This window comes from Thunnus maccoyii, chromosome 16 (genome assembly GCF_910596095.1).
Source record: "Thunnus maccoyii chromosome 16, fThuMac1.1, whole genome shotgun sequence".
NCBI classification, from domain to species: Eukaryota; Metazoa; Chordata; class Actinopteri; order Scombriformes; family Scombridae; genus Thunnus; species Thunnus maccoyii.
Window position 1 is genome coordinate 6,484,427 of NC_056548.1, and position 14,560 is coordinate 6,498,986.

Consider the following 14,560-nt stretch of genomic DNA (forward strand, 5'->3'; position numbering starts at 1 on the left):
TTGTGGCTGTTTGTCACAATGGCGTCTACCAAAGAGTGTACGCATACAAGATAATACGTCGGCATTGTGGTTGCCCGCCAGAAACTGTCGTAAATTGCCTTTTATTCAGTTTTAAGCCACATTTTTATGATCTTGATCATTTTTAACTGCATCTTTTAACCTGATGAAGGATTTTAGTCGTTGGACGTCTGGATCTTAAGTTATCAGAGAAACAAGCTGAGCAAACGTTAGCAGCAGCCCGGCTAGCAGCCCTTCCCCGACGTCCTCTTTCTGCCGAACAGCATCGGAGAAACACTGATTTTTAACGTGAAACTGCTTTACTCACTGTTTTTACAGTTTTATTATCTGTGTACGTTTGTTTTTGGAGAGGAGGAGACCTCTGTGGATCATTCAATTCACGGTAAAAACCTGCTGAAAGATGAACACTGGAGTAATCCTATCCTGGAGAAACTGGTTGTTTAACAATGAAGACAACAACTCCCATGATCCCACACGACTTCACACCGTCATCACACTCCATCTTTTGTTGTTGCATTGACTGACAGACCCCTAGCAGCAGAAATTACATATTGTTTGTTTTCTTTAAATCCTAGAGAGGGTTTTCCTCTTTTTCTCTTTTACATTCAAGTTTTTGTATTTTACGTTTTACATTTTGTAACACTCATTTTTGTAAAAACCATATAAAACTGGTTTGCATATTTATACATTCCAACCAAAGTTCCTGGCTTGTGCTTATCTCTGAGGTCTTCTGATTAGCTCTTTAAGGTAAACAAAGACCTGAGATAAATTTATTTACACTGAACATTTATAATGGAAATTGCTAAGGATAAACATGCAATGCACCTGTAATAGAGGTATAATTTCAGTACAGAATCTATAATAAACATATCTGATTGAAAGGTTTACTCTATGTGTTGAATTGCCAAAAAATATTAGGGTCAGGGCACTGAAGCCGTCCTATAAAACCGGGCAAGTGCCGTCAACCGACAGAGTGGGCCTGTTAAAGGGTCATCTTGGAGTGCTTTCAAACCTCCAGCACCTATTCGCATCCACACATTTTCATCGTGATCCGGCTGTCGAGCAGTCCTGACTAAATAGGCCCATTTTGGAGTGGTTCAATGATAGTTGGTGATTATAGAAGCCAAGCTGAATACTGGTTCCCTAAGCAGGCTAAGGTGGTCTTGCATGTAGATCTTGATACCTAGGTCAGAGGTGGAGGACAGCCACCTGCCGGTGCCTTATCCCCACTGGCTGGGACTATTATCTAACGCAGAAATCACTACACCACCCAATGACGATCACCTGCCTCAGCACCTGTACTGCTGTGACCTTTGATCGGAGCATGTGAGGGTATATAAGCAGGACGCACTATTTCTGCTGCAGGTTTGGAGGTGACAGGAGTGAGTCATGAGCTGTCATAAAGACATAACATCTCAACAAGAGCAGGTTTTTGTGGTAAAAAGATTCACAGACTTTAATGGTAATTGTGCAAAAACAAACTCAGGCAGAAAACAAACTGATTCTGATCATATAAACATTCACAGAGCTGCAGATTCAGAGGGTTTTATGATACATCATTTTTACATTGAGCGTAATACATTTAGTGGCAACATTTCGTACCATAATTCAAGAGCAGGAGCGCTTACTTTGTGTTTAGTTTATTGCATCTGGTCTGGTCTAAGCAGGTAGACCAAGTGTGATCCATGCTGTCTCAGTACTGTGAATGGGAACTTATGTATTTATCCATCCACAGTGACAGATGTGTTAACTGACATATTAGAACCTCTATTCCTACTTTTTCCTCCTTTTACTTTTAAATAAAGATTCATCCAATAAGTCTAATTATTCTCTGAAAATATTTCTTCTTTTAGGTCTTGGAGCTGCCAAAAATGGCTCATATTGAGGTGGAAACCTCCCCATAAACTTAATATTACTCTGTGTTCACTACTGGAAATTGTTTACTGGAAACAGCAACTAAAACGGCTCCTGCCTACCTGAACTCCCTCATTCAGGTCTACACTCCCTCCCACCCACTACGCTCTGCCAATGAAAGGCACCTGGTACCACCACCACAACAGTTGCAAAAAAAAAAAAAAAAAAAAGATATAAAAAAAGGACCTTCACTAATTTTACACATGAAAGTTTTTACAGGTGTTGGAGAGTAAAACTACATATGTGAAGAAAGTTGTAAAAGTCTTTTGTGGCCCCAGATGAAGCTGTGTGAAGTTTGATACATATATTCCAATTTAAAAGACTGAAAGGTTGAAAATAAAAAAATCTGGCGTTGTGGAGTTAGAATGAAGTGAGGTTACCAGACTTCCCGCTCCTCGTTTCCTCTTGAGGCTAGCGACTCGATAATATGACTGGTACTCGCGTAACACACCAGAATCTGTACAGTCGAGTGAATTGAGTTGTGTGGCATTGTGGGTAATGTAGGCAGTGTGCTTTGACAAGGAAGAATGAATAAACTAAATCTCTGGACTTTTTATTATTAAAAAAGAACTGTCCATCATGAGTCTGACAGTGTAACAGGAGTGTGATGATAAATTGGTGGAATAATTTTATATTATTCTGACAAGTGCAGAAGATCACTGAAGCCACATATAATGTATGTTGGTTAATGGTAAAAAATAAATCACCTTACTCTGTTTTCTAGCTGCAGTCTTCTCTGCTATTCAATAGATCAGAACAGATTAGATTTTTTTACATACAGTCATGTATTTAAAAAATGTTTTCATTATCGATTAATCCGTAGATTTATTTTTATGTTGTGACATCCTCAGATGTTTTGTTTTGTCCCGACCAAAAGTCCACAACCCAAAGATATTCAGTTTACTGTCATAGAAGACTAAAAAAAACAGAAAATATTCACATTTAAGAAGCAGGAGCCAGAGAATTTGAGTATTTTTTCTTAAAAAAAAAAAGACTCGAAATGATTAACTGACAATCAAAATAGTTGATTAATTTTCTCTCGACTGAATAATTAATTAATACATAAATTATTGCAGCTCTAGTCCACATGAAAGTTTGCTCAGCTAATAAAGGACCACGTAAATCTTCAGTTCAAGTAAAAAGGAATATACAGCGTGTTTCTTCTTCTCTTGTTCACATGTTGCATTTGGCATATTTGATCCTGATTCAAGTCAAGTCATTATTTCCAACAGTCAACTCAACTCGGTGGAGAGGAGGGATTCAAAGATCTGGACGCAGGCAAATTCTTCTGTACAGTGACAAGACTATTTCACATAATTGTCGTTTACCAAAAAAAAAAGAGGTAAAATTAAAACTCATCTTTGATTTGAAAATGAGGCTGACCCTCCGGTTTGAAGTCTTGATTGGGACTCCCGTCCTCGTTGAGGATGCGTGATGCTGTGTAGCCCACGATGGGATACTTTGTTTTATACGTGCCTTCAAATACACCGTCCAGAGACTTCAGCTGCTCCTCACTGAGGCCCGTCTGAAGATGTAAAAATCAAGAACATTTATTATTACTACCAGTATATAACATTTACATTTATTAACAACATTTAAGTTAAAAAAAAAATTCTGTGGTCAAACTCTGGGATGAAAAGATGAAAGTCAATTACAGCAGTGAAAGAAAAAGTTAAAACATTTTTTAGCAAAAATCCAAAATGCTAAATGCCAAAAGAGTGTTACAATAAATCTTTGATTCCTAGTCTGGAGTGAGACCAAAAACTAAAAATAGTGAGGTAAATATTCTCCTCAAAGTTGGTGAGAGTGCTGCTTTCAGGTGCATTCTGTTTTTTCCTTTTTTGACTTGGTTATTAAAAACAAGGTCCATTTTAGGGTGTATATTCTGCCCTTCTGCTACAGATTACTACAGAATTTTGAGCAAATTATAGATCATATAATATTAAATATTCACCTCTATGAATCATGTATTTCTTATGAAAAATGGAAACAGAATAAGAGGTGAATCTTGATTAAATTAGTTTTATCCTAATGTTTTTTGTTCTCCTAACTATTGGTTCCTCTTTTATAAAGTCTAAAGTCTAAAGCAAAAATGCAGAATTACTCATGGAAGTGAGTAATTAGGGTTGAACCCGACTCTAACGTATCAAATGTCAGGTGTCGGCACTCCCCACCCGTGGGAGTCGATGACAACCAACATATTTTCAGCCTTTGGGTAACAAAGGTGGTGTCAGGACAGAATGACACAAACTCACAGTATCTGATGTCAGGTCTGCCGGGTCGAGGGACATCTTGGCCACAGCTCGGGTGGAGTCCTTACCAACCAGGGCGTTGTACGGTGCATCTTTGCCATAAAACTCTGCAATAAATCAGGGCTGTAACTAGTGATCACATTCATTACTATACTGTTGTTTATTAGTTGGTAGGTTGTTTGGTTCCATCTCCAACTATTTGGACAATCGATTAATTGCTTGAAGTCATTCTTTACAAAAAAAAAGAGTCCAAATTCTCTGATTCCAGCTTCTCAGATGTGAATATTTTCTGTTTTTTTGACAGTAAACTGAATATCTTTGAGGTATGGACTGTTGGTTGTGAAAAAACAAGACATTTGAGGACTTCATCTCAGGCTTTGGGAAACAGTGATCGACATTTTTCACCATTTTCTGACATTTTATAGACCAAACAACTAATCAATTAATGGAGAACAAAGAAATATCTGTTAGATGCAGCCCTACAGGAAATGGTGAGAGATATTATCTTTGTGTCTTGTTTTCTCTGACCAAAAATATAATTCAGTTTACTATCACAGAAGATAAACAAAACCAGAAAAATATTCACTTTTTTTGAGCAGCTGTAATCTGATAATTTTGGCATTTTTCTCATAAATTTACAATTAAAACAGTTGACAGTTGACTTTACAATTCACAGTTTTATGTGAAAAGATGAGACATCAAAGTGTGTTGATATGAGATGAAACTACACAGTCCAGGCTTCAGTGGTGGATTTTTATGTACCTTTTCCTTTGGTGACATCAAACACTACTCCTTTTACTGCCATGTAAATGGGCAGTTCCTCCTAAAACAGGAAGGAGGGAAACAATGGAAAAGAGAGACACATTGTTGTCACTCCTGGATTTCTGGATGGATGCACACTCACAGAGACACAAACACACCCTGAGCTGTGGTTAAAGTTTACCTCGCTGCCGTCGTACCTCTTCAGCTCCTCCTCAGTGAATAATCGGACGGGTTTGGAGGCTTGTTTATACTTTAATTTAAAGTCTTCAGCTAAAGTCGTAGAGAAGACTACAAACAGGACAAAAATTTGCGCTGTTGCCATGGCAGGATGGCAGTTTGGACGTGTTTGATGCGGAAACTCTTCCAGTCACGTCCCTGCTGCTATATAGAGCTAATGCTGCGTTTAATGTTGTCGGAAATATCAAAGTTAGTGGTCGGACGCATATAAGCGTCTGAATTTACCAAGGGCTGCGTCCCATTTATGACAGTTAGGATCAAAAAACGTAAACAAAAGATGTCACATGAAAGTTCATTCTTAGCCGTGAAAACAATCCTAAATAAAGGTCCACTCACATTTTTTTTCAATCATATCACATGGTCTTCACAGTTTGAGTCGAACTGAGGAACTTTTTGCCTTTTTATTGTGTGTGTCTGTGTGTACAGTATGTGTGTGTGTGTTTTACACAGGTGGAAGAAATACTTAAAGTATCAAAAGTAAAAGTACTCATCATGCAGACTGGCTTCTTTTAGAGTGATATTATTATAGTTTATTATATTGTTTGTGTTTATCACATGTTGTCAGAAATATCAGAGTTAGCGGTCGGTTATTTATCCAAACTAAAGCTTGTTATAATCTACTCTACTCTCTTTAAACTTACATGTCAAGGTTTGCTATTGATTGTTAATAACTTGTGTATCTTTTGAATGTCATATGCACATCGTTTTGTACAAGAAACAATATATTTGTGATAGTTTTTAGCTAAAGCTCATTGTGTGTAACCGTAACAGATTGCTACTGGGTAAAGTTAATGTTGTGCTGGTGCTATATTGACCCAAATTGGGTAAAATTAGCTGAGTGATTTTTGGTGTTTGGGTATGCTACATAGTTCAAAGCTTAAAGCTCCTTAAATTAGATTTTGTTTAAGTGTTTATTGAGAAAATTTACAGGAAATGTTCGTCCAATTCACTTTTTAGCTGTTTGAGACCGTTGAACTTAGAGCAATGGCTCTCAAAGGGGGTCCTTGAAGGGTTTCCAGGGGGTCCCCTGGTTTGGGGAGTAATTTATTTTCACTAAATCTTATCAAATGGGGGTCTCTGGTCTAATCTGTGTCAGTTTAGGGGTCCTTGACGTGAAAAAGTGTAAGAACCATTGACTTAGAGCGGAGCAGTTTCCCAGGAGCACCTGAAGGCAGCATTAGGTATCAACCGAAGGAAACAAGGAAACGACGTCAAGGATACGAGCTTTTCTATCGGTTCGCGGCCTGAAGGTGCCTCTTTATCGTGGGATGGGCCTTTGCTTTATCGCCGTCTCCAACCCCCCGTGTGTGTATGATGTGTGTCTCCTTATCTGAGCGGAAAACTTAACGTGGGACTGGGGGGGACATGACATTTTCTTAAAAATGAATTCGTTATTTATTAAAAGCAGTTTTCAGATATCGAACAAATAGCCAGGCGCGTCTCCTGGAAGAACTGAGATAAGTTTTGCTGACTGGATCAAAGTACAGAGGAATGCTCAGGAAAGAAAACTCCCGGTCATACCAAGAGGTAGGATAAGGTTACAGCTTCCTGTTTGTCTGCGCGCGTGTGTGTGTCTGTGTGTGTGTGTGTGTGCGCGCGCGTGTGCCTGTGCGTGTGTGTTGTGTAGTCACAGTTTTTATCTGAAACGTTTGTCTCAATAATCCGAGGACGATTTGTTTAGTTGAAATTTCCCACAACAAATGTCACGGTCCACAAACTGTGCAGCTCACTTGACATCATGTGACTATTCAGCTGCTGAAGGAGATCAGCTTCCTACAATATGAAATCAGCTGACTTCATGTTTTCTTTGAGTGTCTGGTAGTTAAGTTGGAGTTGCACCATATTCTTTTCAAGCCAACCATACTGTGTGACATATAATTTTGTCATTAAAAGCATTAAAACTTTAAGTCAGTGTTGTAGGAGGTTTGTCATTTTGGCGAACTGTTTCTATAACGTTAAAAAAATTGTAATTGATACCTTGTAAGTCCTGATGTGTTTTATGACCTATGGCTTGAAATGATGACGTTTGCAATATTTGATGGTAATAGTGAGTTAGTTATTGTGCCATGCACATACAAGAGTCCAGCTCACATGGACTCACGTGACAAAATACAGTTTCAGCAGTGAAACATCTGTCAAACAGACAAGAACAAAACTTCTTACATTACATCACAAACAAAGAACTTTGTCTTCAATTTCACTAAATAACATAACACTTTAATTTACAGGTCCTTTAATTGTATACTAATTTACTGGAAATGTTCTATGTAATTTACAGGTTCATGTTTTAGGACGTTTTACAGAAAGTTTGGTGCAAATTTGTACAAATTATAAGAAAAAAAACATGAAAAAGGGTTAAGTTGGTTTGGTTGGTAAAGTACCCACTTATTATAGTTGTTAATTTGCAAAAAATATTAATAAATTAGATTCTTATCAATTCATTGAACTGACAGATTGTAGTTTTGTGTCAAACTACATACTGTATTAGCATAATAGATTATTTCTTAAAACCTCTATAATGAGGCATTTCCCATAAACAAAGTATTTTCTGTCTGTTAAAGAATTGTTAAGAGTTGTAAATTAAAAACTATATACAGTATGAACCCAGATATAATGAGTGGACACTACTTTTAGTTTTGTCATTTATGTTTTGCTCTGTTATCTATGTGAAGCGAAATTTCAAATCAGAAAATTATTCACATCTAATCTTTGGAAACATTAGTTATTATAACCCTAGTGATACAGGCCGATACAGATATTGATACTTGAGAAAATCTGATAATGATATAATGGCCAATATTAGTTTGCTTTACACAACCCACAGCATAAATAGTCTCAACATTTTTGATAAGTTTCCCTTAAAATAGTTTTTTTTTTTAAAAATCAAAACATATCTTTGTAATTACTGTAATACTTCAATTTCCTGTCATTTATAGGATGATATACACACTGATACTGATATATCTGCAGTATCAGGATTTACTAATTAGTCTTTCATGATAACTGTAACTCTCTTATGACTTTTTAAAAAGGTCAATATGAGATTTGGAGAAGTCAGAAAGGGGAGTCTAGTATATATAATGCAGTTTATTTTAATAACAACAATAATAATGTTAATTCACATAATTTCAAACTTAGTTAAAGTGGGTCATTGTGAACACATTGATTCACCCTCATAGCAGATAATTTGGTTTTGATGAGTCACAAATACAGATCATCTTATCAAAAGAAGTGAAAAGTACACTTTCATTGGTGTGATGGCTTTCATAGGTGCACATTTTCTAAAGTAGAGGTACTCAGTGCTGGTACTTAGTACACTTTTATTCAACTACCTCAAACCATCAAACCTCAAAACAGTTGAGTTAATCCATGACCTTGGGATGAGTATCTGTGACAAAATAATCTACAGTCAAGGTCCACTAAGTAGCTTTTTTGTAAACTTACATCTGCAACCATTTGTTATGAAATGACAGACGTCCAACTTGCTGATGAAGACTGTGAGATGCAGTTTAAAGCTCACTTCACTTACCTGGTAATTACTTGTAGTTGCAGAGTAATGTTTGTAAAACATAACTCATGAGGCACTATTACAGTTTAAACCGACCAGTATTATACGGAGCTCGTTAAACCTTCAACAACATGATTTTACAGGTTGTTTCAAGAACTTCCCATACTAAACAACATTTTGTTGCTGGTAATCTTTTACCTAAGTATAAATTTGAATGCAGCATTTTTTGGATTTCTCCACTGATGCACAACCATAATGAACCAACCTTAAATTCTCTGCTTAAAATATCTTTCTTTTTTTTGAACATCACAGTTCATTAATGACGATGATGATGAAGAAGAAGAAGGTCAGACTCAGTCTCAAGGCTTTTTTGAAGATCCCACTGAAGAACTGGAGCAAGAGGACCCCAATGGCAGCATTTCAAAAGGTGATAACCCTGTAGAGTGGTACACGTGCCTCAGTGCCGACTGGCGGATGCTCTTATCTTAAAGAATCTCACAGTATCATGAGTTCATACATTTTTAATCGTCTCTCTGCTTTAACGAGCTGATAAACTCTGGTTTTACTGTCCTGTGATGATCTAAATACTGTTGTAGAAGCTTTCCAACCTTTACGAGGATAAAATTCTCAAGAAAACTGCATATTTTTATTTGTGTATGGCAGTGGTAGAGCTTAAAGATAAGAGATATAGTCACAAATCACTAGATATACTTGTTTTGGTGTCAGCCACTACTGATGGTACATAATTATTACATTTTAATTAAGTATTTGGGTAAAATGACCCTTAATACAACCATAAAACCTATATAAAGCCTTTCCTTTAGTGAGGTGGTCTAAAACTCTTGGTGATGAATTGATTCACCTCCCTGAACATTTTTCTGCTTCGCTCTTTTCTTCAAATGCAGAGGATGACGTCATTGGAAGAAGTCCATCGATGAAGTTTAGTAAAGCCTGCCTGAAGAATGTCTTCACGGTGGTGCTCATCTTCATCTACCTGGTGCTGACTGCGGTGGCGGCGTTCCTGGCCTACCAGACTATCTCTGACTTCTTGGACAAACTCAATCATCCCGTCATGTCTGTTACCTACAAAGAGGTTGACACGTTTACCCCTCCTGGTTTGTATGAATAATACATAGGTTGGGGGAATTTTAGGGGTAATTTAGGGCCATTAATAGATTATTAGTATCAGCAATTTTCTGCTAAGTGAACAGACACTGAACTTGGCTTTGACTTAATGAATTACAGTCATTCTGTTGCTCGAAACAACTTTATCTAGAGGCTTTGCTATTGTCCCACATATATCACATATCTTCTTACAGCCATGTCTGGTGCCGTTTTGGAGGTGCAGCGTCTTGAAAAGTTTGACATTTTGGGAATATTTGCAAAGAGTTCAATGAGAAGACTGATACCTTTTCTCTGTCTGTTCAATCAATATGAAACAACTGCAAGCTGTAATGACTCAGAACCCAAAAGCACGACCTCAGAGACAGGAGCAGAGTCCAATTTTCTTTAATTAGTCCAAAAAAACAAGCAGGAGTCACAAACCAGACAGACAGGTAGATCAGGCAGACAAACCCAAGGGACTAAGCAAATCTCCAGACTGGCAAACAGGCGAGCTGACAGACAGATGAGGAAATGCTGGAAAGCTAGGCAAACACACTAGACAATCTGGCAAGGGGTGTGAGAATCTGGGCCAGTATATGAGGAGTGACTGATGAGCATAATGGGATCCAGGTGAGGAGATGGGCGGGGAAACTCAGGTGAGGAGATGGGCGGTGATTGCAGGGCAGATGGGAGTGGCAGGATCTGGAGAGTTAGTGATCAGGCAGGTGAACAGCATGAAAAATAGTCACTAAGAAGGTGAACCCGTGACAGAAGCAGCTGGTTAGCGTAGCTTAGCACAAATATAAAGTGTGAGTACATCAACAGCACATTTGAAGGAGATATTTTAATGGCCAGTATGAACAGGAGGAATGATTAGAGCGAGGAAAACCCTCTTTCAGTGTTCATATGGGCACCTAACTCTTGTTTTAAGACAGACTTCACCAAATATGAATCCATCCTTTAATTATGTGAATCTAACTGCTTTATTTAAGTCTCAATATGTATTGGTTTGTTGTTCATTATTAATTATGTTTTGTTTTTTTTTGAGCAGGTATTGCTCTGTACCCCGGCAAAGCTCAGCTGTTGAGCTGCAGGCATCACTACCATGACTACATTCCTCCTTTGGTGGATCCAGGCAAGCCTCAAAAAGGGGACTGCATTATTAAGGAAGTGACCTACATTGGACCATTCACAAATCAAACAGAGGTCAGTTGTAAATACCTCAAGTTGGTGGTTTCACAGATATTGATTAAAGGTTGTTTAAGGGGGGTTGCAGAGGGAGAGACATAAGGCTTTTGGTCAATACTTGTACTCCTTATTTGAATCATAACTCTGTTTAATCTGAACACACATTTTTAGACTCAGTGTAACTTACACTATCCAGAGATGTCGTCATCTCTGATCAAGCATTGCAAATAAACATCCATAAATCTGCTTAGAAATAAAAAAAAGCTCCCTATAACTCCAGAACTTGCTTGAGAATCATCACCTTTGTAAGTTTTCTTCAATATCAAAGTAATCCAGTGATAGTTGTCTGTACGTCCAGTTTGCCAAAATTTAAACAAATACAGGCTATAAAACAGGGCTCCACTAAATCCATGGTAATGATTAGACATCCTGTTTACAACCCCCAAAGCATTATGGGAACTGTAGTTCCACAACTGAGAGCATGATTACCCCCTTAATCAAAACGACAAGGAACAAATATAAGAGTAAAAGTGACTAAATCCATTAATATGAACTTAATTTCATTTTACACTATCAATATTTTATATTAGTAATGCTCAGAATTGTATATTGCTGAGCCACTGACCCTCTCTATCCCTCTACGTACAAATATTTGTCTTTTGTTGAAAACCAGTGGACATACAGGCAAAAAACTCAGTTATCACTATTCGAAATTGGCCTGTTGACCTTACAGTCTGTTTGTGAAACTGAACCATAGTGATTTCTTTGTTTTAAAGACAGATTATACTAATTCTCAACTTCTGTGTTGTAGAAAAAAGCTCTGGTGGTCCGCGGCCCGTCTGATGTCAGAAACAAAGAGTTGATCTTCATGCAGTTCAGTCATAATGAAACAGAGGAGGACTTCAGTGCCATCACCTACATGCTTTTTTCCAACTTTAGTCACTTGACTGAAAGGTAACTGCAAACACAGAGTATTGATCCTGTCATCCTGTCATTTAAACGTCGATTAAGCAAACATTTATGTGACTGACAGCTTATCTGAGGCACCAATGTTGTTCTGCTACTTTGTGACTTACGAAACAAAAGGAAGAGTGATTCGCAAAAGCTATTTGATAGTAACAAGACATATAGTGGATAATGTGCACAAGCATTAAGACTTACTCTAAGTGTAACTGTGGTTTCTGACTCTCTAGTACAAATAAATCAGAGTTCATGAGGGACTGTGAGAGGAATTACTCCACGTGGACCTTCTCTGGTGGATTCAGGACCTGGGTCAAGATGTCTTTAGTGAAGACGTCTGGGAAAAGCAACGAAGCTGTCGAGTTTCGTCAAGAGGTATTTACGTCCGACTGATTTACACATAGTTACATGCAGGATGAAAATTTGATTTTAAAAGCTTTAATTTCATCATTTATGTCGGATCTTCTAGTCTGCTGTGGTCAAATTCAATGACAAAAGACCTGAATCAGAGCAAACCAATCAGCTCTTCTTTGCTGTCTTTGAATGGCGGGATCCTTATATGCAAGAAATCCGGTTGGTAAGTTCCCCCCAGACATTTTATCCTCATTATGACTGATTCGTCTATATATCGGTGTTAACGGTGTCTAACACAGGGTTTCTTACTTTCAAACAGATAGTGACTGCAAATCCCTGGAGCTCCGCAGCCATTCTTTGTGGGGTCTTCATGGCTCTCTTCAAGGCTGCTAATTTCGCTAAACTCACTATTCGGTGGATAATCAGGATGCGTAAGAGGATTCTGAGGAATAAAGCAAGAGAGCTGAACCAAATAACTGAAGAAAAACAGCATTGATGTGATTTGAGTTTCCTTTTGAACTTGTAATCAGTAGTAAGGATTATTGACAGCAATCTGACAGTTTATTTTATAGATGGTTTGTTTAAATTCTCACAATTTAACAGTGAGTAATTTGTTCTAACTGAATATCGCTGCTGGCTCAATCATTTCTTTAAAATGGTCAGTTTGTTAATGAGTTTTCTTTTTGTTGTTGTTGCATTTCAAAAGATTAAGTCTTTCATAACTGTTTTCCTAAACATTCTTGGTAATGCAATTTTATATGCACATAAAGGAAAATGTGGCTGAAAGCTGAAGAAATTCAAAATGTTTGTTATGGTTGGACAGTTTGTTAAAGGATGTTTGGCAGTTTTAGTGTGTTTAAAACTGAGAAAATGTGAATTTCAAACTGTTGTTTGATTTTAGATTGGTTCTCATGTTGATAATCTTAATCTAAAGGGAATATTACTACCTACTTTTAATACTTTCCTACTTCTGATGTTTTTCAAAAGTAATATCACATTCATGCCAGCATCAAAGCATTATCATTATATTGATAACTTTAAAGGGATTTCCTTTAACCTCTCAAGTGTTTAAGCTAAACCTGTCGTGGACAAACTTGTCCAAGTACTGCTGTTTTTATTTTAACATTTACTAAATGAATCAGGATGTCTATTGTTGAATTTACTTGAATTCATGTATGAATTGTGTCGTATGAAGAGAACCATGATCGATGTTACATCTCATGTTGTTTTTTCAGAAATTTGAGAAAATAAAAATATATTTTTATGCCTAAATTTTCGACTGATGTGAGAATTTTATGAGATGTTGCATGCCATGAAATTATCCACTTAAAATGAGCTAAATATGTGATTTACACATATCTCACCTGAAACTGTTCAATTTGACAAGTTATAGATAAATGTTATATTACATTATAATTATAACTTATCAAAGTCTGTAATACTTTATTTTGATTTTAGCGTCATTTTTAACCTTTTTTTGAACAAAGTTCAACAAAAACACACCTCAGTCAAATTTGTAAATGTCCCTGTGCAGCAGTGGTGGAAGGTGACTAAGTACATTTACTCAAGTACTGTACTTAAGAACAATTTCAAGGTACTTGCACTTGAGTATTTCCATTTGATGCTACTTTACACTTCCACGCCATTACATTTCAGAGGGAAATATTGTACTTTCTACTCCACTACATTTATTTAACAGCTTTAGTTACTTTTCAGATGGAGATTTGACACAATGGATAATATTTATCTGGTGACCCTTTGCAGGGGCCTGACCCCTAGGTTGGGAACCACTGGACTAAACTAGCTAACTGTATATAAAGTAGTTGAAATTAGCTCCACCTCCAGCAGCTACAACAGTAACATGCTGCTTACACTGATGTCTAATGATGACATATATAATAACATATCAATCAGAGGGACTAAACCACTACTTTTACTGCTGTACTTTAAATACATTTTGCTGCTAATACTCATGTACTTTTACTTAAGTAGAATGCATGACCTTTACTTGTAACTGAGTATTTTTACACTGCTGTATTGGTACTTTTACTTAAATAACGGATCTGAGTACTTTTTCCTCCACTACTGTATATAAAGTAGGTAAAACTAGCTCCACCTCAGGCAGTTACTTAAGAATCTGAGTACTTGCTGCACAGTAATGTTTGAGGACCCAGTCATATCGTCGTAAATCTCAATTATTTGTCGTTACTGATAGTGAAATTGATCCAAATCATTTTTTCAGGGGCCTAAGATATGATTATTA

The 14,560-nt window shown here is 37.1% G+C and overlaps 2 protein-coding genes across 2 annotated transcripts; one reads left to right on the forward strand and one right to left on the reverse strand.

Moving 5' to 3' along the window:
* Positions 1–3,062: 3,062 nt before the first annotated feature.
* nenf (neudesin neurotrophic factor) lies at positions 3,063–5,326 on the reverse strand. Its single transcript, XM_042388815.1, has 4 exons — positions 5,128–5,326; positions 4,947–5,007; positions 4,188–4,291; positions 3,063–3,457 (listed from the first exon to the last, which is right to left on the reverse strand). The coding sequence occupies exons 1-4, from the start codon at positions 5,266–5,268 to the stop codon at positions 3,281–3,283; spliced, it is 483 nt and encodes a 160-aa protein (XP_042244749.1). The 5' UTR covers positions 5,269–5,326; the 3' UTR covers positions 3,063–3,280.
* A 1,127-nt stretch (positions 5,327–6,453) lies between these two features.
* pacc1 (proton activated chloride channel 1) lies at positions 6,454–13,569 on the forward strand. Its single transcript, XM_042388509.1, has 8 exons — positions 6,454–6,710; positions 9,004–9,118; positions 9,597–9,806; positions 10,847–11,001; positions 11,795–11,937; positions 12,177–12,318; positions 12,413–12,520; positions 12,617–13,569. Exons 1-8 carry the CDS (start codon positions 6,675–6,677, stop codon positions 12,791–12,793), a joined length of 1,086 nt encoding a protein of 361 aa, XP_042244443.1. The 5' UTR covers positions 6,454–6,674; the 3' UTR covers positions 12,794–13,569.
* Positions 13,570–14,560: the final 991 nt, after the last annotated feature.